We start from the raw sequence: 27,424 nt of genomic DNA, 5'->3' as shown, positions 1-27,424 counted from the left end.
GAACCATTGGGTGAAAACTTGATGGTGGACAGGATGTTTGCACAATGTAGAAGTATTTCCTCACAGATAGCAAAGGGGAAAATAGTAACATTAGAGCGGAGAAACCTGGTAGATACCACCTTAACATCAGGTGACACCTGATAGTGTGCACTGAGGAGGACACAAAATCACCTAGGTGGTATTTCTGTCAAAACGCATTATCTAAAACTAATCACGAGGAAATAATCAGACAAATCCAAACTGAGAGACATTTCTCCAGAACAGCTGACATATTCTTGAGAAATGTCAATGTCGTAAAAAACAAAGGACTGAGGAACTGTTCCAGATTAAAGGAGACTAAAAAGAAAATGGCAGCTAAATGCAGTGTGTGATCCTGGATTGGATCCTAGATCAGCAAAATCAAAGGGATAATATTGGGACAGTTGGTGAAATGTGAATATAGACTGTATATTGAATAATAATTGTGTCAGTGTCAAATTTCCTGACACTGAAATTTAAGTGTGTAAAGGGTCTTGAGGTCTGTAACTTATTCTCAAATGGTTCAAGAAAAAAGTGTGTGTGTGTGTGTATGTGTGTGTATGTGTGTAGAGAGAGAGAGAGAGAGAGAGAGAAAGAAAGAGGAGAGGGGGGAGAGAAAGAAATGTTAGCAGTTAATGAAATGGGGAAAGGTATATATGGGTGTTTTTGTACTATTCTTGTACCTTTTTATATGTTTGAAATTGTTTCAAAATAGAGAGTTAAAAATGTTCATTAAGAAAATATAAAGAAGTGTTGTAGTGGCAGCAACTGAGTAAGAGGGCCTGAAGGGAGGTTGAGATTAGAGGATTTAAGTTTAATGTTGATTAGGGTAATTCTAAGGTGTTCTGGTATATAGACCAAACCACTTCTCTGTATTCCTTGGACATCTTTGCTGAGCATTTCACATCCCCTTTAGTTATATGCGCTAGCTCATCTTGTCTCAGTGAGTTTTATTGTCATAACCAGACAGGAGCCAAATATCCTGGGATTTCAGTTTGTGGCCTGCAGTCCTCACTTCGGAGGCAGGTGGTACTTGCTTTCAACATCCCTAGGGTTTTCAAAGTCCACCTTAAAGTTCTAATCTCACTTTGATCCATTCTATTTCTTCCACTTGTGGATTTCTTGGCATAGTGTTAGGCATTAACACTGAGAGGTGGAGAGAGGGAGAGGAAAGTAACCTCACTTTACAAATAAGGAGAGTAAAACAGCACTTGCAAGGTCACATAAGTGGTAGAAATAAGATTAATAAGATTTATTTCAGGGGGGACTTCCCTGGTGGCGCAGTGGTTGAGAGTCCGCCTGCCGATGCAGGGGACACGGGTTCGTGCCCCGGTCCGGGAAGATCCCACATGCCGCGGAGCCGCTGGGCCCGTGAGCCATGGCCGCTGAGCCTACGCGTCCGGAGCCTGTGCTCCGCAGCGGGAGAGGCCACAACAGTGAGAAGCCCGCGTACTGCAAAAAAAAAAAAAAAAAAGAAAAGAAAAAAGGTTTATTTCAGGCCTGTCTGGCTTTAGAGTTCACATTCTTTCCACCTCAACCATGTGTCTACTTTTTTAAAGGGCTTAGCAAATGGTTCTCGGCTTGGTGGGTTTATTCTCTTGCCTTATTAGTTTTCTTAATATTGTCCTTAAACAAGTTGAAAACATTATATGTCCCACCTTCGCAACTGGCTTGATGGCTTTTTTGTTTCTTGTATAATTTGAGCATAAATTCACTAGAAACAAGTCATATCAAACTAGATTGGTTTTCTTTTTTAATATAATTAGTATGGTAGACCAGGGCAGTTTCATAGTGTAACCTGATTCTAACAAAGACTTGTCAGAGTTTTATTACAATATCAGTTGAGAGAAGTAAATTAGATAACAAGTTCATCAAATAGCCTGTAAGAAACAGATGGAGCAGAGATCTGACTTTGTGAGAGATTTCAAGAACTATCCTTTAGATCAGGGGTCAGCAAATTATGACTTGCAGGCCAAATCCAGCTTGCCACCTGTTTGTTGACTTAGTTTTTTAAGATCATTTTTATTTTATGTAAGTGTACAATTCAGCATTTTTTTGTTTTTTGTTTTGTTTTAGTATATTCACGAAGTTGTACAACTATCACCATTACCTAACTCCTGACATTTTCATCACCCCAAAATTGAAACTCTTTTAGCAGTTACTCCCCATCCCCTACCCCTGGCTCCACCCCTGGCAACCACTAATCTATTTTCTGTCTCTATGGATTTTCCTATTCTGGACACTTCATATAAATGGAATCATACAATATGTAGCTTTTTGTATCTGACTTCCTTCACTTAGTATGATAATTTCAAGATTTATCTGTGTTGTAGCATGAATCATACTTCATTCCTTTTTATGGCCAAATAACATTCCATTCTATAGCTACACCACATTTTGTTTATCCACTCATCAGTTAGTGGACATTTTGCTTGTTTCCACTTTTTGGCTATTATGAATACTGCTGCTATGAAGAATTTGTGTAAAAAATTTTGTATGGACATATGTTGTCAGTTCTCTTAGTTATATACCTAAGAGTGGAATTGCTGTGTCATATGGCAACTCTAGGTTTAATTTTTTGAGGAACTGCCAAACTGTTTTTCAAAGTGGCACCACCATTTTACATTCCCACCAGAAATGTACAAGGGTTCCAGTTTCTCCATACCCTTACCAATACTTATTATCTGTCTTTTTTTATTATAGTCATCCTAGTGGGTGTGATGTGGTATTTCATTGTGGTCTTGATTTGCATTTCCCTAATGACTAATGATGTTGAGCTTCTTTTCATGTGCTTATTGGCCATTTATATATCTTCTTCTCTGGAGGAATGTATTCAGATCCTTTGCCCATTTTTAAATTGTTATTTATCATTTTATCATTGAGTCATAAGAGTTCTTTGTATGTTCTAGATAATAAACACTTATCAGATATGTGATTTGAAATTTTCTCTCTCATTCTCTGGTTTTTTTTCAGTTTCTTGAGAGTGCTTTAGACACACAAATTTTTAATTTTCATGAAGTTCAAATTATTTTTTTTCTTTTGTCACTTATGCTTTTGGTGTCATATTTAAGAAACCATTGCCTAATACAAGGTCACAAAAATTTACACCTGTGTTTTCTTCTAAAAGTTTTATAGTTTTAGATCTTATGTGTACATCTTTGATCCATTTTGGGTTAATTTTTATATATGGTGTCATGTAGAGGCCCAGCTTCATTCTTTTGCATGTGCATATTGTTATTACAGCACCATTTGTTGAAAAGACTATTCTTTCTTTCATTGAATTGTCTTGGCACTCTTGTCGGAAATCAGTTAACCTTACATAAATGTAAGGGTTTATTTGTGAACTCGTTACTCTATCCCATTGATCTAAATTTCTGTCCTTTATGTCAGTACCACATTGTTTTGATTACTGTAGCTTTGTAGTAATTTTTGAAATTGGGAAGTGAGTTTTCTAACTCTGTTTTCTTTTTCAAGATTGTTTTGGCTATTTTGGGTCCCTTGTATTTACATATGAGGTTTATGTTCAGCTTGTGAATTTCTTCAGAGAAGGCAGATGGGATTTTCATAGGGATTGGGTTGAATGTATAGCCACTTATTTTTATAAAAAAAATTTTATTGGAACACAGCCACACTCATTCATTTATGTATTGTCTATGGCTGCCTTAGTAATTCAACAGCAGAATTGAGTAGTTATAACAGAGACCATATGGCCTGCAAAACCCAAAATATTTACTGTCTGGCACTTTACAGAAAAAGTGCCAACCTCTGCTTGAGATGATGGAGTAAACTTATGCTCTGAAGCACCAGAGGGCAGAACCTGGGAGTCATTCATTATTTCAGTCATATGTTCAAGCGTATATTGAGTGCCTACAATATGCCAGAAATGTTCTAGACTCTGGGAGATGAATATAGCAGAAAATAAGATAACACAGTTCCTGGCCTCATGAAGCTTCTTGCTATGGCCTTTATGACACCCTTAGAATATTGCCTCTAGTCACCTCCCTGAGCTTATCTTGCCTTACTCTGTCACTTTTATCACTATGTTCTAGCCACACTGACCTTCATTCTGTATCTACAGCATACCAAGCCCGTTCCTACCTTTGTACTTTTTCTTTCCTGTGCCTGGCATGCTTTTCCTTCTCAGCATTAAAATTTCTCCTCAAACATAGCTATATCAGAGAGGCTTTCCCTGACCACTGTATCTAAAGTATAACCTGTCACCATGTTTTATTTTCTACATAGCGTTTATCACTATCTGAACTCATTTTATTGATTCCTGTGCTTATTTTTTTTCTCTCCCCCACCACTAGAGTTCTCTATCTTATTTAGCACTGTAGCCTTTGCATGTATAAGAGTGCCTAGCACATAAAAAATAAAAATAAGATCAATCAATCAAATAAAAAGATTGAATGAAGAGAATTTGCAGGGATAGACTGCAGATATAGGTCAGCATAAGGAAAAACTTTCTGACATGAGTTATGGTTGTTGACTTGCCCCACTATATTTATACTTAGATTTTTAGCTAGAACATATAGAAGTTGAAATATATTTTAAATCATTCCTTTTCATGACTTCTAGGAGGATTTTTCCTTCCCCAGTAATCATAGTTCACATCAGGCTATACTATAAGTTTTGAATTATCATGGTGCAAGGGAAAGAACATACTTGGATTTGATTTCCAGTTTTGCTACTCAGCTATCACAGTGCTTTACGACTATTGAATTGGTTCCCACAACAACCCTATGAGGTTATGTATATTATCTCCTTTTTTAGAGATATAAAACCTGAAGCACAGAGAGGTTAAAGAACTTGCTCAAGGAAACACAGCTTGTGAACATGAAAACACATTAACTGTCCTTTATGGACAGTTTAATGGATTTTGAAGGGTAATTATGTGAAGCAATTAGGACAGGGCCTGACACATAGTAAGCTAAGTTTTAATTATTCTTGTTACTCTTATTGCTCCATTTAGTAATTCTAAGGCACACTAAAATTTGAGAAACCATTGAACTAAGTTAAAGAAGCAACAAAAGGATGTTATGGAGATGTCTGGGTAGTCTGATCATTCTGCCTTTAAGATAACTATCAAATCATTAAGTGAATGGAGAGCAAGTGAAGAATTGTCGAGTTTTATTTGCCTTCAGGACTCACTCCATTCTGTCATATTACAACTATGTAATCTCAATACATGCTAATAAACACGCGTATTGTGAAGTTTAAATGAATTGATATACGCAACAGCTTAGCACTTACCCTGGCATTTAGTAGATGCTTAATTAATGTTTGCTGGATTTTCATCTAAATCTTCCTTGCTCAGACTCATATTCACACTGTCAAGGAGTTATAGAGAAGCACATGGCCATCTGTTTCCTCTCTTTCCGAGTTGGCATTTCCTGTGGAGGGTCCACTGAACATCTCTAACTCTCATGCTCTTTGGCATTGATCTTTTCAGTGGAACTTCATTATACAAACGTTTAGGTCTGAAGTCAGTGGGTATGTTAAACATGTATGTGGTTTGGGTTGCAGTTAAGAGAGGGCCCTTACCTGTATCCATGCAAACTGGGCCACAGTTATCTCCAAGCTAGACTATGTCCTCAAAGATCGTTTAATCTTGCTCTTAAAGCCTGATGCTCCTGTCTTCTGGGTTTTTTTGGTACCTCTCTCCTTCTTCTTTTATGGTAGACCTTAGTCTCATGTCACCATAGACATGGACCTGTCTTTGTTTATTCTACTGTCTATTCCCTTTTCTCCCAGTGCCTTATACCTAATGGGTGTGGAATAAATGAGTTGTCCGTTTGGTCAGAGCTTAGGGTAACAATTTAATAGCTGCAGAAATAACCCTTTAGAAAAAGTTAGTAAATAGGAAGGAGTCCAGTTGTTCAAGATGTATACCCTTTGTGAGTATTCTGGCCATGTGGAGGGGTCTTTGAGAGTCGGATCTGGAAGAACACACAGAGGTTGGCAAGAGAAGATACCTGAAGATGAGTTCCACGAATGGGAGCCAGCATTTACCAAAGTGTGCTATAGGCACCTTGCATATATTACATCATTTGATCTCCACAGTGATCTTGTCGGGATGACATTATCATCATCTCCATTTCCCAGTGAAATATCTGAGGCTCTGGGCATCTTAAGTGACTGCCCATATACCTAGAAAGAGGCCAAGCTAGAGCTGAACCCAGACCGTTCTTTCACTTTACAATTCTGCCTCATATGTGTGACCCAGCTTCCTCTTGTAAAAGAATTGCTGTTACAATTCTGCCTCATATGCCTCATATGTGTCACCCAGCTTCCTCTTGTAAAAGAATAAATCTGGACAAAAGGATCTCCAGTCCTTTGGGTTATGCCAGGATACACATTGGTTGGCAGACTTCCTAGCTCTTTGCTTCTCTTTTCTTATTCCCTTAATGCAGTGTGTCCCAACTTTTTCCCCTATCAAGAATGACCTTTATTATTTTTTTCCCGTAGGTCCTACATTTTGATAGATTGTTGTCTCCTAAATTGTATTAATTAATAATGTTTCTTATTTTAATATACTTCTCCACACCGTGACTGCACAGCAGAGCTCCTGAGTAGCATTGGCTGTACCTAACGTTACAACACAGATTGTATATATTTCCAGTCAAATGCAAAAAATCATGACTTTGTGCCTAGTCTGGGTTGCCCAGTCACCTGTAAATGGTCTTTTCCCACTGGACTTTTTTTTTTTTTTTTTTTTTGTGGTACACGGGCCTCTCACTGTTGTGGCCTCTCCCGTTGCGGAGCACAGGCTCCGGACGCGCAGGCTCAGTGGCCACGGCTCATGGGCCCAGCCGCTCCGCGGCATGTGGGATCTTCCCGGACCGGGGCACGAACCCGTGTCCCCTGCATCGGCAGGCGGACTCTCAACCACTGCGCCACCAGGGAAGCCCCCACTGGACTTTTAACTCAGGACTTCCCTGGCAGTCCAGTGGTTAAGAATCTGCACTTCCAATGCAAGGGGCACGGGTTTGATCTCTGGTCAAGAAACTAAGATCCCACATACTGCATGGCACAGCCAATAAATAAATAAATAAATAAATAAATTAAAATACATCAACTCACCAAAACTGGAACTGATCTAAGTGTACAATACTAAGGTAGAGATGAATATAGTTTAAACTTTGGAGGAATATTCTATAACCATTTGAAGTGATGCTTATGAGATCATAATAACATGGGGAAAGGCTAATGTTATAAGTTTGGAGAAGAGGAGGAGAAAACAAAACCTCATCAGCTCCTCCAGAGGACAGGAGATGTGTCTGTCTGACTCAGTTATATCTCTCTGATCCAGTACAGTACTGGCAGACACATAGCAGGCGTTTAAGTTTTGAGGGAAATACCCCGAAATTTAAAAAGCCAAAATGGAGCTTCCGTGGTGGCACAGTGGTTAAGGATCTGCCTGCCAATGCAGGGAACACGGGTTCGAGCCCTGGTCCAGGAAGATCCCACATGTGCCACAACTACTTAGCCTGTGCTCTAGAGCCCATGTGCCACAACTACTGAAGCCTGCACGCCTAGAGCCCATGCTCTGCAAAATAGAAGCCACCACAATGAGAAGCCCACGCACTGCAAAGAAGAATAGCCCCTGCTCGCCACAACCAGAGAAAGCCCGCGCAGCAATGAAGACCCAACAATGCAGCCAAAAATAAAAATAAATAAATAAAATTTTTTTTAAAGTAGATTGTAAAATAATATTTTAAAAATAATTAATTAAAAAGGCAATATGACACCATGGTTAAGAGCCAAGTTCTGGAATCTGTCAGACATGAATTCACGTTCTTACTATACTGTTTATACAGTATGGGGTATTAACCTTTTCCTCAATCTGAAAAATGAGAATAGTAGTGGTGTTTCCATCACAAGGTAGTTGTAAAGTTTAACTCAGAGCGTAAATGAAGGGCACAGTATTGTTGCTGGTAGATGGTGAGATAGCGCTTATTATATATCAGCTACCACTATCACTATTATTATTACTACCTTGTTTCTTCCCTCTCTTTATTGAGGTATGATTTACATAAAAATAAAGTGCGTAGGTCTCAAGTGTTGAGTTAGATGAGTTTTGGCACTTGAGTAACTACCACCCACGACAAGATAGAGAATACTTCCATCACCCTGGAAGTTCCCATGGTGCCCTTTCCAGTCAACACTCCTACCTCAGAGCAACCACATTTTGGCTTCTGTCTCCATAGATTAGTTTTGCCTGTTCATATACTTTCTGTAAATGGAATTATATAGTATACATATTTTTGTGTTTGGCTTCTTTTGCTTATCATGACGTTTTTTGAGTTTCATCCACGTGGTTGCATGTATCTATGGGTAGTTCCTTTTTATTTCTGAGTAGGATTACACTGTAGGAATACACTACTTTCGTGTATTCATTCTCCTGTTGATGATCATTTGGGTTATTTCCAGTGTGGGGCTTTAAAAATTAAAGCATCTATGGATATTCTTATACCAGTCTTTAGATGGACAAATGTTTTCATTTCCCTTAAGTGAATACCTAAGGAATGGAATTGCTGGGTCATAGAGTGGATATAAGCTTAACTTTATATCAGACTGACAAACAGTTCTCTAAAGTGATGGCAGCAGTGAGATCTCTTTTTAATACAGGTGGGAATAAGGGTGACATTTGAGGTAATCCAGCACAGCCAGAGAAATACTTTGGAGTCATATGGACCTGCATTCCTATCCGGGCTCTGGTGTTTACAATTTGTGTGACCCTGGCTAAGTTATTTAATATCTCTGAGACTTGGTCTCACCTGTAAAAAGGGAGTGATAATGAGATCAGGTATATTAATAGCTAGTATTCTACCTAGCAGTGGCATGCCAAATTGGGGGCAGTAGTGCAGGCTTGTAAGGGGGTGCATGGTCTGTAAGGAATTTAAAAGCAGTAAGAAAACCACCTAAAAGTCCATTTGCTTTTTATCATTATGCACCTACAATTCTAAGCAGTGTCAGTGGTAAAACGCTTCTCCCTGCCTCCTTTTCCTCCTGTATACCATGCTACCTAGAAATGTATAGGAACTTATAATAAATAGTAATTATAATCAATATTTAATAAAGTTAAGTAGGAAGTAAGGGGTTGTAATTTTTAACTTAAGTGAGATTTGTAGCTTTTATTCCAGGTACTTTCTCTGTGCACTTTCTGTTTTCTCCAGATCCCTGGTGTGGAAGGCTCACCCTAAGTAGAAACATTTCCTGGGTTCCAGGGAGGCACACAGAGGTCTATTCCTCTTTAGGAGCCATCTGTAAACAGTCCCTCCTCTCTGTTCCTTTAAAGTTTGAGGTTTTCTCCCCTTTTTACCCAGTGTTTAATTCTGATATGTCATAGGCATATTTTCTTCCATTGTATTTGTCAACGTAATTATAGATCGTGTACCTAATCTAAGCCAGCCTTATTTATCAAGTCCAAAACAAATCCTCTTAAACAGGCTGTGCCTTGTAAATTAGCTTCCCAAACATACATTCTAACTTATGGAGCCCTTTATTAATGTTTTTTGTCAATAGTTACTTTGTATTTATGTAGAATCTGGTTTGGGCTTTCTCTCTACACTTTCTCCAACTTACCTGCCTCTGAGCTATTTTTTTACTATGTAAAAATGAATCATAAATATCATATTTGTCTACTGTGGCCTGTCTTCTATACTTTGGATGGGCTACTGATTTGAGGACAAATACAGTAATTCTGGAAGCATTAATACATCTCAGACAGTGCTTAAGAGCCTGAGCTCTTGAGTTAAAATGCTTCCTGATACCACTACTAGCTGTGCCACATTAGCCATGTCTAACATGTGGGGGGGGGGGGTGTTTGTTTGTTTGTTTACACCACCAAGCAACTCGCTGCTACCAGCTGGGTTCCCTACGATGTAACTCAATTCTGACAGGATCTACCTGGAGATAGCATCAGATCCCACAGGTTAAGGGTTCAGTCCTACAAGACTGCCCTGCTGTTCCCTACCCCCAACACCTACTTCAGACGGCAGTGGCAAATCCAGGTTGTCACCTGGGCTTTGGACCAACTGGCTATAGATTAGAGGTTCCAAACACCTTCTCCTTTGGTTCAATTAATTTGCTAAAGTGACTCACAGAACTCAGAAACATTTTACTTACTAGATTACCGATTTATTATAAAAGGATATAATTGAGGAACAGCCAGATAAAAGAGCTGCATAGGGCAAGGTATATGCCGCTCTCCCCAAATCTTCACATGTGTACCAACACAGAAACTCTCTAAACACTGTCCTTTTTGCTTTTTCTTCACATTGCCATGGTTGATTAAATCATTGACCATTGGTGATCAGTTCAACCTCCAGTCCCTCTCCCCTCCCTGGAAGTCAGGGAGGTGGGACTGAAAGTTCCCGCCCTCCAATCATATGTTTGGTTCTCCATCCTTAGGTGCTTTCCAAAAATCACTTCATTAACATAAACCTCAGGTGTTAGTTGAAAGAGGTTTGTTATGAATATCACGAAACCTTTATCACTCTTATTACTTAGGAAATTCCAAGGGTTTTAGGAACTCTGTGCCAGAAGTAAGAATGAAGACTAAATATATCTTTCTTAAGTATAAATATATATATAAATCACAGTATCGCAGCAGATTACCTAACCTCTCTGAGCGTTGTTTTTCTTATCCATGAAATGAGTAATGATACCTGTTTCTTTTTTTTTGACATTCACATTGTATTTCTAGAATATAGATGATCATTCAAGTTAGAAGTTAGTTAATTTTTTAATTTAATTTTATTTTTTTATACAGCAGGTCCTTATTAGTCATCCATTTTATACACATTAGTGTATACATGTCAACCAATCGCCCAATTCAGCACACCACCACCACCACCCCCTGCCGCTTTCCCCCCTTGGTGTCCATATGTTTGTTCTCCCAATTCATCACTCCACCTCCCCGCCATTTTCTCCTGTTGGTGGCCGTACATTTGTTCTCTACATCTGTGTGTCTATTTCTGCCCTGCAAACCAGTTCATCTGTACCATTTTTCTAGGTTCCACATATATGTGTTAATATATGATATTTGTTTTTCTCCTCTGACTTACTTCACTCTGTATGACAGTCTCTAGATCCATCCATGTCTCTACAAATGACCCAATTTCGTTCCTTTTTATGGCCGGGTAATATTCCATTGTATATATGTACCACATCTTCTTTATCCATTTGTCTGTCGATGGGCATTTAGGTTGCTTCCATGACCTGGCTATTGTAAATAGTGCTGCAATGAACATTGGGGTGCATGTGTCTTTTTGAATTATGGTTTTCTCTGGGTATATGCCCAGTAGTGGGATTTCTGGGTCATATGTAATTCTATTTTTAGTTTTTTAAGGAACCTCCAAACTGTTCTCCATAGTGGCTGTATTAATTTACATTCCCACCAACAGTGCGAGAGGGTTCCCTTTTCTCCACACCCTCCCCAGCATTTGTTGTTTGTACATTTTCTGATGATGCCCATCCTAACTGGTGTGAGGTGATACCTCATTGTAGTTCCGATTTGCATTTCTCTAATAATTAGTGATGTTGAGCAGCTTTTCATGTGCTTCTTGTCCACCTGTATGTCTTCTTTGGAGAAATATCTATTTAGGTTTTAATATTGAGCTGCATGAGCTGTTTACATATTTTGGAGATTAATCCTTTGTCTGTTGATTTGTTTGCAAATATTTTCTCCCATTTTGAGGGTTCTCTTTTCGTCTCGTTTATGTTTTCCTTTGCTGTGCAAAAGCTTTTAAGTTTCATTAGGTCCCATTGTTTATTTTTGTTTTTATCCATTATTCTAGGAGGTGGATCAAAAAAGATCTTGCTGTGATTTATGTCAAAGAGTGTTCTTCCTAAGTTTTCCTCTAAGAGTTTTATAGTGTCCAGTCTTACATTTAGGTCTCTAATCCATTTTAAGTTTACTTTTGAGTATGGTGTTAGGGAGTGTTCTAATTTCATTCTTTTACATGTAACTGTCCAGTTTTCCCAGCGCCATTTATTGAAGAGACTGTCTTTTCTCCATTGTATGTCCTTGCCTCCTTTGTCATAGATTAGTTGACCATAGGTGCGTGGGTTTATCTCTGGGCTTTCTATCTTGTTCCATTGATCTATATTTCTGGTTTTGTGTCAGTACCATATTGTCTTGATTATTGTAGCTTTGTAGTATAGTCTGAAGTCAGGGAGTCTGATTCCTCCAGCTCTGTTTTTTTCCCTCTAGACTGCTTTGGCTATTTGGAGTCTTTTGTGTCTCCATACAAATTTTAAGATTTTTTGTTCTAGTTCTGTGAAAAATGCCATTAATAATTTGATAGGGATTGCATTGAATCTGTAGATTGCTTTGGTTAGTATAGTCATTTTCACAATATTGATTCTTCCCATCCAAGAACATGGTATATCTCTCCATCTGTTGGTATCATCTTTAATTTCTTTCATCAGTGTTATAGTTTTCTGCATACAGGTCTTTCGTCTCCTTAGGTAGGTTTATTCCTAGGTATTTTATTCTTTTTGTTGCAGTGGTAAATGGGAGTGTTTCCTTAATTTCTCTTTCAGATTTTTCATCATTAGTGTATAGGAATGCAAGAGATTTCTGTGCATTAATTTTGTATCCTGCAACTTTACAAAATTCATTGATTAGCTCTAGTAGTTTTCTGGTGACATCTTGAGGATTCTCTATGTATAGTATCATGTCATCTGCAAACAGTGACAGTTTTACTTCTTCTTTTCCAATTTGTATTCCTTTTATTTCTTTTTCTTCTCTGATTGCCATGGCTAGGACTTCCAAAACTACGTTGAATAATAGTGGTGAGAGTGGACACCCTTGTCTTGTTCCTGATCTTAGAGGAAATGCTTTCAGTTTTTCACCATTGAGAATAATGTTTGCTGTGGGTTTGTCGTATATGGCCTTTATTATGTTGAGATAGGTTCCCTCTATGCCCACTTTCTGGAGAGTTTTTATTATAAATGGGTGTTGAATTTTGTCAAAAGTTTTTTCTGCATCTATTGAGATGATCATGTGGTTTTTATTCTTCAGTTTGTTAATATGGTGTATCACATTGATTGATTTGCATATATTGAAGAATCCTTGCGTCCCTGGGATAAATCCCACCTGATCATGGTGTATGATCCTTTCAATGTGTTGTTGGATTCTGTTTGCTAGTATTTTGTTGAGGATTTTTGCATCTCTATTCATGAGTGATATTGGTCTGTAATTTTCTTTTTTTGTAGTATCTTTGTCTGATTTTGGTATCGGGGTGATGGTGGCCTCATAGAATGAGTTTGGGAGTGTTCCTTCCTCTGCAATTTTTTGGAAGAGCTTGAGAGGGATGGGTGTTAGCTCTTCTCTAAATGTTTGATAGAATTCACCTGTGAAGCCATCTGGTCCTGGACTTTTGTTTGTTGGAAGATTTTTAATGACAGTTGCAATTTCATTACTTGTGATTGGTCTGTTCATATTTTCTGTTTCTTCCTGGTTCAGTCTTGGAAGGTTATACCTTTCTAAGAATTTGTCCATTTCTTCCAGGTTGTCCATTTTATTGGCATAGAGTTGCCTGTAGTAGTCTCTTAGGATGCTTTGTATTTCTGTGGTGTCTGTTGTAACTTCTCCTTTTTCATTTCTGATTTTATTGATTTGAGTCCTCTCCCTCTTTTTCTTGATGAGTCTGGCTAATGGTTTATCAATTTTGCTTATCTTCTCAACGAACCAGCTCTTAGTTTTATTGATCTTTGCTATTGTTTCTAGTTCATTTATTTCTGCTCTGATCTTGATAATTTCTTTCCTTCTGCTAACTTTGGGTTTTGTTTGTTCTTCTTTCTCTAGTTCCTTTAGGTGTAAGGTTAGATTGTTTATTTGAGATTTTTCTTGTTTCTTGAGGTAGGCTTGTATAGCTATAAACTTCCCTCTTAGAACTGCTTTTGCCATATCCCATAGGTTTTGGATTGTCCTGTTTTCATTGTCATTTGTCTCCAGGTATTTTCTGATTTCCTCTTTGATTTCTTCAGTGATCTCTTGGTTATTTAGTAATATATTGTTTAGCCTCCATGTGTTTGTGTTTTTTACATTTTTTTTCCCTGAAATTGATTTCTAATCTCATAGCATTGTGGTCAGAAAAGATGCTCGATATGATTTCAATTTTCTTAAATTTACTGAGGCTTGATTTGTGACTCAAGATGTGATCTCTCCTGGAGAATGTTCCGTGCGCACTTGAGAAGAAAGTGTAATCTGTTTTTGGATGGAATGTTCTATAGATATCAATTAAATCTATCTGGTCTGTTGTGTCATTTAAAGCTTGCGTTTCCTTATTAATTTTCTGTCTGGATGATCTGTCCATTGGTGTAAGTGAGGTGTTAAAGTCCCCCACTATTATTGTGTTACTGTCGATTTCCTCTTTTTTTTTTTTTGCGGTATGCGGGACTCTCACTGCTGTGGCCTCTCCCGTTGCGGAGCACAGGCTCCAGACGCGCAGGCCCAGCGACCATTGCTCACGGGCACAGCCGCTCCGCGGCATGTGGGATCCAGACTGGGGCACTGGGGCACGAACCCGCATCTCCCACATCGGCAGGCGGACTCTCAACCACTGAGCCACCAGGGAAGCCCCAATTTCCTCTTTTATAGCTATTAGCAGTTACCTTATGTATTGAGGTGCTCCTATGTTGGGTGCATATATATTTATAATTATTATATCTTCTTCTTGGATTGATCCCTTGATCATTGTGTACTGTCCTTCCTTGTCTCCTGTAACATTCTTTATTTTAAAGTCTATTTTATCTGATATGAGTATTGCTACTCCAGCTTTCTTTTGATTTCCATTTGCATGGACTATCTTTTTCCATCCCCTCACTTTCAGTCTGTATGTGTGCCTAGGTCTGAAGTGGGTCTCTTGTAGACAGCACATATATGGGTCTTGTTTTTGTATCCATTCAGCAAGCCTGTATCTTTTGGTTGGAGCATTTAATCCATTCATGTTTAAGGTAATTATCAATATGTATGTTCCTATTATCATTTTCTTAATTGTTTTGGGTTTGTTTTTGTAGGTCCTTTTCTTCTCTCATGTTTCCCACTTAGAGAAGTTCCTTTAGCATTTGTTGTAGAGTTGGTTTGGTGGTGCTGAATTCTCTTAACTTTTGCTTGTCTGTAAAGCATTTGATTTCTCCATCGAATCTGAATGAGATCCTTGCTGGGTAGAGTAATCTTGGTTGTAGGTTCTTCCCTTTCATCACTTTAAGTATATCATGCCACTCCCTTCTGGCTTGTAGAGTTTCTGCTGAGAAATCAGCTGTTAACCTTATGGGAGTTCCCTTGGGAACTCCTAGGGGAGTCGTTTTTTCCCTTGCTGCTTTCAATAATTTTTCTTTGTCTTTAATTTTTGCCAATTTGATTACTATGTGTCTCCTTGGGTTTATCCTGCCTGGGACTCTGCGCTTCCTGGACTTGCGTGGCTATTTCCTTTCCTATGTTAGGGAAGTTTTCGATTATAATCTCTTCCAATATTTTCTATGGTCCTTTCTCTCTCTCTTCTCCCTCTGAGACCCCTATAATGCGAATGTTGTTGCATTTAATGTTGTCCCAGAGGTTTCTTAGGCTGTCTTCATTTCTTTTCATTCTTTTTTCTTTATTCTGTTCCACAGCAGTGAATTCCACCATTCTGTCTTCCAGGTCACTTATCTGTTCTTCTGCCTCAGTTATTCTGGTATTGATTCCTTCTAGTGTGTTTTTCATTTCAATTATTGTATTGTTCATCTCTGTTTGTTTGTTCTTTAATTCTTCTAGGTCTTTGTTAAACATTTCTTGCATCTTCTCGATCTTTGCCTCCATTCTTTTTCCGAGGTCCTGGATCATCTTCACTATCATTATTCTGAATTCTTTTTCTGGAAGGTTGCCTATCTCCACTTCATTTAGTTGTTTTTCTGGGGTTTTATCTTGTTCCTTCATCTGGTACATAGCCCTCTGCCTTTTGATCTTGTCTATCTTTCTGTGAATCGATACCTGTTTCTTAAGATAATGGATGTAGAATGCTGTATTAGTTTTCTATTGCTACCACAACAAATTACCACAAACTTAGTGGCTTAAAACAACACAAATTTATTATCTTACAGTTCTGTAGGTTGGAAGTCTGCCGTGGGTCTCACCAGGCTAAACCCTTGACAGGGCTATTCTCCTTCTGGAGGCTATAGAGTAGAATCCGTTTTCTTGCAATTCCCGCTTTCTAGAGATTGCTGTATTTCTTCGCTCGTGACCCCCTTATTCCATCTTCAGAACCGGCAATAGCAGGTCAAGTCCCTTTCACACCTACATCTCTCTACTCTCTGCAGCCAGGAGAGGTTCACTGATTTTTTTTTTTTTTTTTTTGATGTGGACCATTTTTAAAGTCTTTATTGAATTTGTTACAATATTGCTTCTGTTTTATGTTTTGGTTTTTTGGCCCCGAGGTATGTGGGATCTTAGCTCCCTGACCGAGGATCGAACCTGCACCCCCTGCATTGGAAGGCGAAGTCTTAACCACTGGGATGCCAGGGAAGTCCCAACGTTCACTGATTTTAAGGACTCGTGTGATTATATTGGGCTCACCTGGATAATCTAGGCTAATTTCCCACCTCGAGGATTTTAACCTTAATCATATCTGCAAAGTCCCTTTTGCCACCTACCATAACATATTCATGGGTTCCAGAGGATCAGGACATGGACGTTTGTAGGGGGGCCGTTGTTCTCCCTACCCCAAGTGCAAGGTACTGTGCCTCGCTCTTTGTAAACCCTCAGTAAGTGGCACTCGTTCAAGGCCCTCGGTACTCTGGGAAGTTGCAAACTGAAGACTGAGCCCTGGGCACAAGTAATTTAAAGCCTGGTAGGAAAATGAGAGGGGTGAGGACAGAAATGATTCTGATCCAGAAAGAGTGACCAGAGTCATGTGTGGGGTGTCCACCAAGTGCTGTGGGAAAGTGAGAAGCCTCAGGTCAGTAAGTGGTCTGGCGAGTTTGAACAGAATGAATGTGTCAATAATGTATTTAAGTGCAGAACCCAGAAAGAAATGAGGATCAACTCAAATGAGAATCTTTTTGGGACAATGGGTAAGAAGGAAGGAGAAGGCAGAGGAAAAGCCTCTTCTGCCTCGAGAGTCAGGGAATTAGATTTGTTCGTGTCTCTTGATTCTTCCCACTAGGCCCCCTGGACTCACTTGTTCATTATGCAGCAGATATGTGCCAGGCACTGTACCTGGCCTAGAGGATATAGTGAACACAGTACACAGAGGCCACTTCCCTGCAGCTCAGTGTGGTGAAGCAAAATAACCATGTCGACACAGAGCCATAATACAGTGTGGCAGTAGGAGCCCACAGGAAGGATGTGCCTCCTTCCCAGATTTACAGGGTGGGAAAGGCATCTTGAGGGAAGTGCTGATAAACTGCGACCTGAAGAATGAGTTAATCAGGATGCTCTGGGCCACAGGTAACAGCCCAACTCAAGTGACCTTAAACAATAATGACTGGAAGCCCAGGAGTAGGGTAGGCATCAGGGTTGGTTACTCTGGTCACTTTGGCTCCATTTTTCTGTGATTCCCTTGGCTGGGCTTTCCTCTCTCTGTTTATTTCACTCTCAGGCTGGCTACCCTCGTGGTCCCAAGTCCCGGAGTCACATTAGGACACCCAGCATCCAGAGGAAGAAAGGCATCCCTTTCATAGACTCTCTCCTGAAAATGAGAAAACTCCTTTTCCACACACTCCCAGCAACTGGTCCCCTTGCATCCGATTGGGGTCACAGGCTCATTTCTGAGCCAGTACCTGTGTCCAAGTGAATGCCGTGTCCAATTTGGCTTAGATCTAAGTTCCTGAACCTATCACTGTGGAAAGGACAGTGAACTTACACATGGTCTGATTTGGGCTGGGCAGATAATGAAATGAAAATCAAGGTGCCATTAGGAATGAGGGAGGGTGAGGGAAAGAAAGAACAGAGTGCAGGAATGGAAGTGACTTGTTCTCTCCTTCTCCCATGTAAGACTAGTTTCTGCCACTTCATACCTTCTGCTTTCCATGGATTCTGTTTCCTCTTATTTCTAGCTTTGCCATGACTTCTCTCCGCACATGCTTTCAACTTCAGCATCTGTCATTAACTGCCTCACTTCTCCATGTCTCTCAATTCAAATCCCCAAGCTTAATTTACCTCACTATACCAGGCTCCACCTACTTGGAAGTAAGCTGCAGAAGATCTAAATACAAGATTTATTTTGTATACTGCTCTGCCCCCAGCATCTGAACAGTACCTGGCATGCAGTAAGTGCTCGATGAATTAAATATGTGCCAAATGAATGGAAGATCAGCCTTCTAGCTAATCGGCTGCCTTTCAGTCAGTTGCCCTCTGCCAGATTTTCTGTAGCTGAGGGGGTGTCCCTTGAAGGGACTGTTGACATGTCCCCTCTAGTGGTAGGAGCAGAAATTTGTTTGGATATAACTTCTACTACTATTATCTGAACTTCAGTTTACTTTTCTGCAAAATAGGATCAATGAAATCTGCCCTTTATGGCTCAGAGGGGTTCAGTATCAAGTGAGATCATGAATATGAAGGTACTTTATATATTGTAAAATGCCAGGCAGTTTAATTCAATCCTGGTCACTCACATACGCCTGGAAAACACTGATGACAGAAAGGCTGTTTTACCTGTTCACTTCCACTTCTTGATGTTGTGTGATCCAGGAGAACCTCTAATTGACTCTCTTCTTGTCCCTCTCCATTTGCTCCCCCAGGGTCACTCAGGATGTGTCAACTGTCTGGAGTGGAATGAGAAAGGAGAGTAAGTATGAGCTCTGACACCTAGGGGGTGCTGGAGAATGGTATGGGGAGGTTGGGAGAAGGGGTCTTTCCTTCCTCTTTGCAGATCTAAGGAAAAGAGTGGACCCAAGAGTGGAGACTGCTGCTCTGTGCTATGTACTTAAGTTTAGTTCATCATTATCAATACACAGTTAAACAATGAATTCCAGATAGATGGAAAGTTGAATGACCTTCCAAACCCTGTTTTTTTGATAAGCTATTGTATTTAAGGAATGATGAGAAATTCTCAGGACAAAATAGAAGAGAATCAATCACTGTTTACAAGATAACCTTATATTCTGTGACATCTACTGTTCTTCAAGTTCTGTGTAGCCTAAGTCCTTATCAACTGGGAAACATGGGATAGAGGAAGTGGGGGCAGGAACTTGAGGAGAGGTCAGAACTGTTCTTTCTCTCTACTTGCAGCTTGCTGGCCTCTGGTTCTGATGACCAGCACACGATTGTGTGGGACCCGCTGCACCACAAGAAGCTGCTTTCCATGCACACAGGACACACTGCAAATATCTTTTCTGTCAAGGTGAGCAGGATAAGCCACAAAGCAAGTGGACAGTGTGACTGGGCTGTGCACGTGGTTGTGTTTGCATGTGTGTGTCCCATGTATACCCTGGGGTCACAGACATCTTTGTGATCTGAGCATCTGCTGGTGATTCCTGAAATTCCGTCTCTTTTCCATGCTCTGCTTCTTCTCTTAGAGCCAAGAGGCCAGCTCCAAATAAATTTATACTTATGTGAGTGGTGATGATGGGAGATATGGTTCTGAGCATGAACTTCAGTAGCAGGCACACCTGTGTTTGACTCCCTCATCTGCTCCTTGGAAGCTGTGTGAACTGGGAAAATCACCTGACCCCTCTGGGCCTGTTTACCCATCTGTAAAATGGAAGTAGCTAAGGAAAATCCCCCACGTTAATGAATAAATGAGTAAATAAATAATTTAACTAAAAAAGGAAGTAGCAATCCACAGCGCTGATGTTACAGTTCAATGAGATGATTGATTTAAAAAGCACCTGTCACAGGTGATTTTAGCTGTTCTACTTTTCATAGGAAATGAGTCTCTGATTGTTGGTCTAGGGGAGTTGAGCTGAGAAGAGGGGAGGCAGGGGACTTAAAGGACTTCAGACCTCTGAAGACCTGTTACGTGGAAGTGACATGAAACTTGTGCCTCTCGGTCCCAGAAAACAGACCTAGGAATAGTGACTTAAGTTTTCAGAAGCCAGTGTAGGCCTGATGAAGGAAAGGATTGTCTAATGCTTAGAGATATTTGAAAAAGGTAAAATGGGCCTTCTGAGGATGTAGTAAATGTCCTAGCACTGAGGTATTCCTCACTGGGCACTTCCATCTGCTAGGTTGAAGGCTGAAGGAAATGACCTTTAAGTCTTTCCAGCTCTGAAATTCTGTAATGGATGTATGTGAGAGTGAGGCTGTCCTTTGGAAAGCCTCACTAATCTAAGAAATGTTTTCCTAATTAATATCAAGATGAATTACAAGATACCTGAAGAAGAAGATTCAAGAGCTCAAAACCAACTTATTTCACTCATCAGAGCTTCTTTCCTAAGCTCTGATTCTCATCTCCTGTTCCAGGGACCAATCCTAGATGAATTTCTGTGATTTGAGAGACAGAACAATGCTGATTCACCTCTTGCATGATGAACAGAGACTGCTTTCCTCCCCTGAAAAGTGTTAGGTCCAGTTTAAATCTGTGGGGTCAGATCTGGGGAAGGGACCTAAGCTATCAGTTTGGCATCATAGAAAACAAAATGTTGAGTTCAGAGACCAGAATTGGACAATGACCTTGATACTCCCTAATAGTAAGACCTTGGGCAAGGCACTTATATTCACAGACTCTCAGCCTTCTCTTCTGTTATAAAAAGGTATAGAAAAGGGTTCCTCTCTCTTCTGGTAATAAAACACCACAGATCTATTTATTTAACCGACGAGCTCCCCCTGGTGGCATCTATAGTGTGGAACGAGTATGGCAGTGGCCACAAGCTCTTCCCAAGGGTTCTCCTGTTTATTTCTATTGCGCGTGAGGTATATGTTGTCTCCAGCCAGGATTAAAGACTACTAGTTGTCCCTAAAAATGATCAAATTCCATCTGTGTCATCTAGCCCTTATGCTGGTGAGCTATTAGAGAAGTGCATGTGGAAAGAGTGAATTGTTAAAAGTCAAGTGGGGCTTTAGCTACTTAAATGCAGGAAAATGTCAACACCCTCTCCCCCACCCCCCCAGACCCCAGCACCCATTCAGCCTTGTTGTGGGCTGGGAGAAACTTTTCAACTAAGAAAAAAAGATAATTCAATCTTTCAAACTTAAGAAAGAAGAGAATAACTCAACTAACACCACACCCGAATATTTTTCTTCCTCAACACTAGGTGATAGAACTGTATACGTTTTAAAAATTATTAATCAAAGTTATGTTTGTGGCTATTTTGACCTTGCCATATGTGATCTGGAATATTTTGTTCTCAACTTCACCAGAATGATGGGGTTGTCCTTTTGAATAATGGCCACATAAAGATGTATTCTTCTGATGCTCAGCCCTTCCCCAAGTTCTGACTTTTGAGCCATTTCCAGCACTTGCCATTATAAGGAGCGCTACTTGGAGCATTTCTGCATAGGCCCCTTTTTTCTTTTAGAATTATTTCTCAGAAGTGGAAGTTTTAGGTCAAAAGATAGAAATAGTTTTTATGTTTCTTACCTATTGCCAGATTGTTCTCCAGAAATATTTGAACCAATTTAAAACACCCACTCCCTTATAACACTGAAAGTCCTTTTCATTTCAAGACTAATTTATTTCTTAACCCCCAGTTTATTAAGTAGCCATCATGAGGCATATAGGAGTCAGACAGACTTGAGTTTGAATTGACAGTCCTCCTGAATGCTAGTACCGAACCTTAATTTTTAATGGGGTTATTGTAAGTATTAACAAGATAAATTACCTGCTCGATGTCTAGCACATGGTAAATGCTTAGTAAGCGGTAACAGCTATGATTATCATCCATTCAGCTCTTACCTGGGGAAGAATCAGAGGAAGAGGGTTCCTTAGGTAGTCCAGCTTGGCATAGGTCAGGACCGCTCTGGCGAAATAAAGGTGTACATCCTGATTTTGACCTTTGGGCCTACAGGCTGATGCTCGAGATCCAAAGTTTTCTTGGCGGATTGTCTTGGATGGGCTCGTTTTCTTATCTGATGTGGAGAGGGAAAAAAAGGTGCTAACATCCAGGCTGGTCTCCTTCCGTGGCCTAGCCACACCACCTGCCAACCTCTTCTTCAATCTCTCCCAAGCAGTTCCTGCCTCACGCTGGGGACCGCATCTTGATCACAGGGGCAGCTGACTCCAAGGTGCATGTCCACGACCTGACAGTAAAGGAGACGATCCACATGTTTGGAGACCACACAAACCGGGTGAAACGCATCGCCACGGCGCCCATGTGGCCCAACACATTCTGGAGCGCTGCTGAGGATGGGCTTATCCGGTGAGGGCCTGAGGCAGGGAGTGGGGCCTGTGCCTCCCCGGCTCCCACTCCATGTTGGTTCCCCCATCCTATCTGCCCTACTGCTTCCTTCCACAGGCCTGGCTCCTTCCCTCCAACAGAGTTCCAGACTCATTTGTCTGCCCAGCACAGTTAGCAGTGAACAAACTCCACTGATTTACTTACCCTATTCTTCACCTTCCCCACTTCTTACCCTCTCCTGAGCAACATTCAAGCCCACTGGCTTTCTCACCATCTCAGATGCACCGTCTGCCTCCTCTGGGCCTTCATACTTGCTGTTCCCTCTAACTGGTTTTCTCAGTCCCAGCTCTTTCTCAACTCTTTCTTACCCTAAGGAGACAGCTTAAGGGTCACCTCCCGAGAAGCACCTTCTCTGACCATCCTATCTAAAATAGATCCCCCACCATTGTTCTTTGTCTCCGTGCCCTAATTGTATCCTCTATAACTCTAATCACCCTCTATAGTTCTTTTATTTTATTTACTTGATGGTTTACTTTTTTGTCTGTGTCCCTCACTGAGTAGTAAACTCCCTCAGCATTTTGTCTGTCTTGTCCATCTTGTCCATGTCTTTCTTGTCCTTGGTTGTGTTCCTAGAGCCCAGCACAATACCTGGCACATAGAGGCACTTGATACATTTCCCTTGAACAGTCGCTCAATGGGCATATTCCTGGGAGGGGCATAGTCAGCCAGAAATGGTTAAGTGGACTCTCCCCCTTTTCACTGGCCTATATCGTCACACCTTTGCCTCTACTTCCCTTCTTCTTAAAATGGTCTCATTGCCTTTCTTTAGCTCCTTTCTTCACATATAACCTTAGAACTTTTTCCTTATCTCCACAATCTGCTTTAATATCCTTCCTTGAGATGCTATGGGACTTTGTGCCCTCTTCCCTGTTACAGAGGAAGAGGGGTGTCTAAGTCATACATGAACTAGAACTCAGACAGATCAAGTCAAGTCCTCCCTCTGTCATTCAGTGTCTGGGGCAAATCACTTCACCCCCTGGACCTCAGTTTCCTCATCTATAAAATGGGAATTATCATAATATCTCTTTTGTTGGCCTGAGCATTAAAATTGAGATAGTGCCCGTAAAACTTTAGCCACAGTACTTAGCAGACACAATGCATTTGGTCGGTGGCGGGTCCAACTCTCTGTTGCGCTGGTTGACCCTGACTGACTAGACTGTGCCAGGGCAGCAGGTAGAGGCTAAGAACCTAGGGCATGGGGCAGGAGCCTAAGCACTTAGGGGCAGGCACAGTCAGGCGAGGAGTCCTAGCAGAAGGTGAACACAAGCTGGCCTTCCAGAATAGACAGGATTTGGATGGGCAAGGAAAAGCAGAGTGGACTCCCCAGCTTGAGCAGAGTTTGTGAAGGCATGGGTAAACGTGCCACATACAGGACACAGTTCTGAGGCTGTAACTGACCCACACTTAGAAAACTGAGGAGCAAGGTTGGAGAGGTATGTGAAATCATGTCTTGAAAACCAGACTGAGTAGTTTGATAGAAGTAAACAAAGAGTAAACTCATGCTAAAAGTATTGAGGAATCTCTGCAATTTTTTGAGCAAGAAAGTGATGCAACAAAAACAATATTTTAGGAAGAGCAGTCTGGTGAGGATGGCTTAGAAAGATAAGTGAACAATGAAGAAATTATTGGAGATGTTTAGGCGGAGGTGGGTGAGCACATGAATGATGCCCTCGCCATTCTCTGGATGTGCCTGTGTCCCAGCATCAAAGCAGTTCCCCAGTAGGAGTGTGCTGACGCTGGGTGGATGTTTTGGCCTGACTTTACCACCCGGATGGGACTTGGGCTTGTCCTGGCAGTTGGTGTTTCTAGGTAGCTCTTAGATGATCTCCAGATTTTCTTTTCTGTCACCTCTATACTTCTTTCATCTCCTGCAAGAAACTAGGTTAAGAATAGAATTATTCTTAATCAAGGATCAGAGCAGAGGGGTTAAAATGCAGTCTTTCCAGCTCTGCACTATCTCAGTCCTGCACTTACTGCAGTGTCGTCCAGGCAAGTTATTTAGCTTCTTTGAACTTCTAGTGGTACCTAGGGATGGTGTGAGAATTTAATTAGATAATACATGTATAACACTTGGGAACAATACTGGACACAAAGCAATTTCTCACTAAGTGTTAGTAGTCAGTAGTAATAGTACTTAGTAACAATAATATTGATATCTGTTAAAAAAAAAAAGGGGGTTAGTAGTATCTACCTTAAAGAGTTATGTTAGAATAAAACAGAATGTGTGTGAAGCCTACTACAGGTGCCTAGCACACAGTGGGCACTCAAGAAATGGGAGTAGTTTTTGACATTATTTACAAACAGGTTCAAAGCCACTCCCAATTCCTTTGCATTTGGGCCTTGGCTTCTCCCCTGCCTTCCACCCATGGACACAACCCCCAACCCCCTGTGTCCTCTCTCACAGCCAGTATGACCTTCGGGAGAACAGCAAACACTCGGAGGTGCTGATTGACCTGACAGAGTACTGTGGCCAGCTGGTAGAGGCCAAGTGCCTCACCGTCAACCCCCAGGACAACAACTGCCTGGCAGTGGGGGCCAGTGGGCCCTTTGTGAGGCTCTATGACATTCGCATGATCCATAACCACAGGTATGAATAGCGCGGCCTCCCGTGGGCAAGGGGACCCGGAACCTGCTGCCCCTTTCCCTCATTGCCATGCCCTCTTCTTTTTGAGGTGGGTTGTTTTTGCTTTTTGTTTTACATTTTTTATTTCTTTAATGTTGTATCTATTTTATTTATTTACTTGTGGCTGCATTGGGTCTTCGTCGCTGCGTGCGGGCTTTCTCTAGTTGCGACGAGCGGGGGCTACTCTTCGTTGCGGCACGCGGGCTTATTGCGGTGGCTTCTCTTGTTGCGGAGCACAGGCTCTAGGCGCGTGGGCTTCAGTAGTTGTGGCACGTGGGCTCAGTAGTTGCGGCTCGCGGGCTCTAGAGCACAGGCTCAGTAGTTGTGGCGCACGGGCTTAGTTGCTTCGCGGCATGTGGGATCTTCCCGGACCAGGGCTCCAACCCATGTCCCCTGCATTGGCAGGCAGATTCTTAACCACTGTGCCACCAGGGAAGCCCTGAGGTGGGTTTTTGTAATTTTGTGATTCTTTTTTAAAAAATTTAATCCATGCTTATTTTGGAAAATATGAAAAGTATATTAAAGAAATTACCCATACTCCATTACCTGAAAGAAATCACTGTATATAGTATTTTCTGCTTGTTCTTTCACTATGAGTGTATGTACAGAGTTATAATCTTATACATGTAATTCCTTTATTTGTACATATAATTCTACTTTATTCTTTTTTTTTTTTAAACAAAAGTAGAATATACTCAGAATCTCCACAGAAGTCCCAGACCTGAGCGGCTCCGCCAGCCTGGGTTTTCAGTGGACTCCTGGGACAAGTGCAGAAACTTCTGGCCTGCATTACTTTCATTTGTGGATTTGGGTGACCACTATTGCTCTGCACACACTGCATGACTTAGGGCGGGCCTTGAGCTTTTAGCTTCCTCATCTGTAAAATGGGAGTAATAGGGTGGCCATGAACCAAGACAAGTAGGTGGGACCTACTTATAAAGCACTGTAATATATGTGTCCACAGCTGTCTAGTTGGTGGACCTTTGGGGGTGCTGAGATAAGGAAGAAAGGTACCTCCTCCTGTATCTCTCCAGGGATATACACTTGGGTTTTTCTCCAGGAAGTGTGGTATGGTCTAGCCAGGAGTACTGTTAGGCCTTATAACCTATATGGTTTGCCTTCCCACCAGAAAGAGCATGAAGCAGAGCCCTTCAGCAGGTGTGCACACCTTCTGTGACCGGCAGAAGCCCCTTCCGGATGGTGCAGCCCAGTATTACGTAGCAGGTAGGGCTCAGCCCAACTCTGGCCCTAAACTCTTGGCAGGGTGCTGATTGTCTGTGGGGCAGTGCAAGGAGGCGGCATGGCATGGTGACCAAGAGCAAGGGGTTTAGAATCAGACAGACCTGGGCTTTGATGACTGTCAGTGACCAGCTATCCTACAACCTTTGGTAAATTACTTACCCTTGAGGAGTCTTAATTTCTTTTCTGTAAAATGGGGTTGTAATGACTCAATGAGATAAAGCATATAACACAGTTGGCCCAGTTCATATAGTAAGGGCTCAACATTGGGAGGGATTGGAAGCCTCACACTAGGGTAACAGGGCTGTTCCCTGCAGGTCACCTGCCAGTGAAGCTGCCCGACTACAACAACCGTCTGAGAGTGCTGGTCGCCACCTATGTGACCTTCAGCCCCAATGGCACAGAGCTGCTGGTCAACATGGGAGGAGAGCAGGTATGGATGGCTGCCCAACGTGGCCCTGCCCTTCCCCCTCCCACCCTCGTACCCAGCAGCCAGGGCTGTGTACCCCACACCCCCTACCATGAGGCAGACAAGAAGCCTCATTGTAAATGACGTTACTGTGAAATGTGGAAGTGCCATGGCATCTTTGCAATATTCCCAGAGAGGCGTCAGGCTTAGAACTGACAGACTTGTCTCCAGATGCTGGCCTTTTGTTTACTAGCTGTGTACTGTGACTTTGAACAACTCTCTTCATTTTCCTGAACCTTGGTTTCCTCATCTTCTATCTTCCTAGGAGGAAATCCTGGGGCTCAGAGCATGCAGCCAGGCTGCAGTTTGGGGCCAGCTTTGGGAAGTGTTCTTTGATAACGGCAGGTTGCTAACCCTTCTGTTTACAATCTCTCAGTCAGGATATTTAGTAAGCCTTGCAAAAATTCATTTACTCTACAAAGTCACTGAGTACTTACTCTGGGGGTAGCATTATCATGAACACGAGGGAAACAAACGTGAAATATGATCCATCCTAGGCTGATGGGAGCGACATGGCAAGTGAAACCGTTGATGACATTTAAAGTCAAGGTGTGACACAAGAGAAATGGGATGGAGACTAGGTGAGCCCTTGAGTTCAGAAGAGGGCTCTGGCTTCAGGTTGCTTAGCTGTCACCTGGCTTAAAGGTAGCATAAAGATGAGTTGGCGAGGCAGTCTAGCAGAGTGGTTCGGAGCCAGACAGACTCGGTTTTGGGTCCTGACTGTGCCACCTTCTGCTTTTATGGCC

The 27,424-nt window shown here is 41.4% G+C and overlaps 1 protein-coding gene across 6 annotated transcripts in view; it reads left to right on the top strand.

Moving 5' to 3' along the window:
• The window catches only part of WDTC1 (WD and tetratricopeptide repeats 1), a 72,305-nt gene that overhangs the window by 33,071 nt on the left and 11,810 nt on the right, over window positions 1–27,424 (top strand). For 4 of the 6 annotated variants that reach the window (XM_049712111.1, XM_033422479.2, XM_033422476.2 and 1 more), the window contains exons 4-9: window positions 18,751–18,797; window positions 19,241–19,352; window positions 22,118–22,308; window positions 24,752–24,934; window positions 26,100–26,194; window positions 26,527–26,642. In XM_049712111.1, the coding sequence (XP_049568068.1) occupies window positions 18,751–18,797; window positions 19,241–19,352; window positions 22,118–22,308; window positions 24,752–24,934; window positions 26,100–26,194; window positions 26,527–26,642 (744 nt within the window). The remainder of the gene's footprint in view (window positions 1–18,750; window positions 18,798–19,240; window positions 19,353–22,117; window positions 22,309–24,751; window positions 24,935–26,099; window positions 26,195–26,526; window positions 26,643–27,424) is intronic. The other 2 variants (XM_004266619.4, XM_004266618.4) reach the window with 1 other exon arrangement.

Source organism: Orcinus orca, chromosome 1, assembly GCF_937001465.1.
Source record: "Orcinus orca chromosome 1, mOrcOrc1.1, whole genome shotgun sequence".
Classification (NCBI taxonomy): Eukaryota; Metazoa; Chordata; class Mammalia; order Artiodactyla; family Delphinidae; genus Orcinus; species Orcinus orca.
The sequence above is the reverse complement of the archived record's forward strand: the minus strand, read 5'-3'. Positions and strand labels throughout refer to the sequence as shown.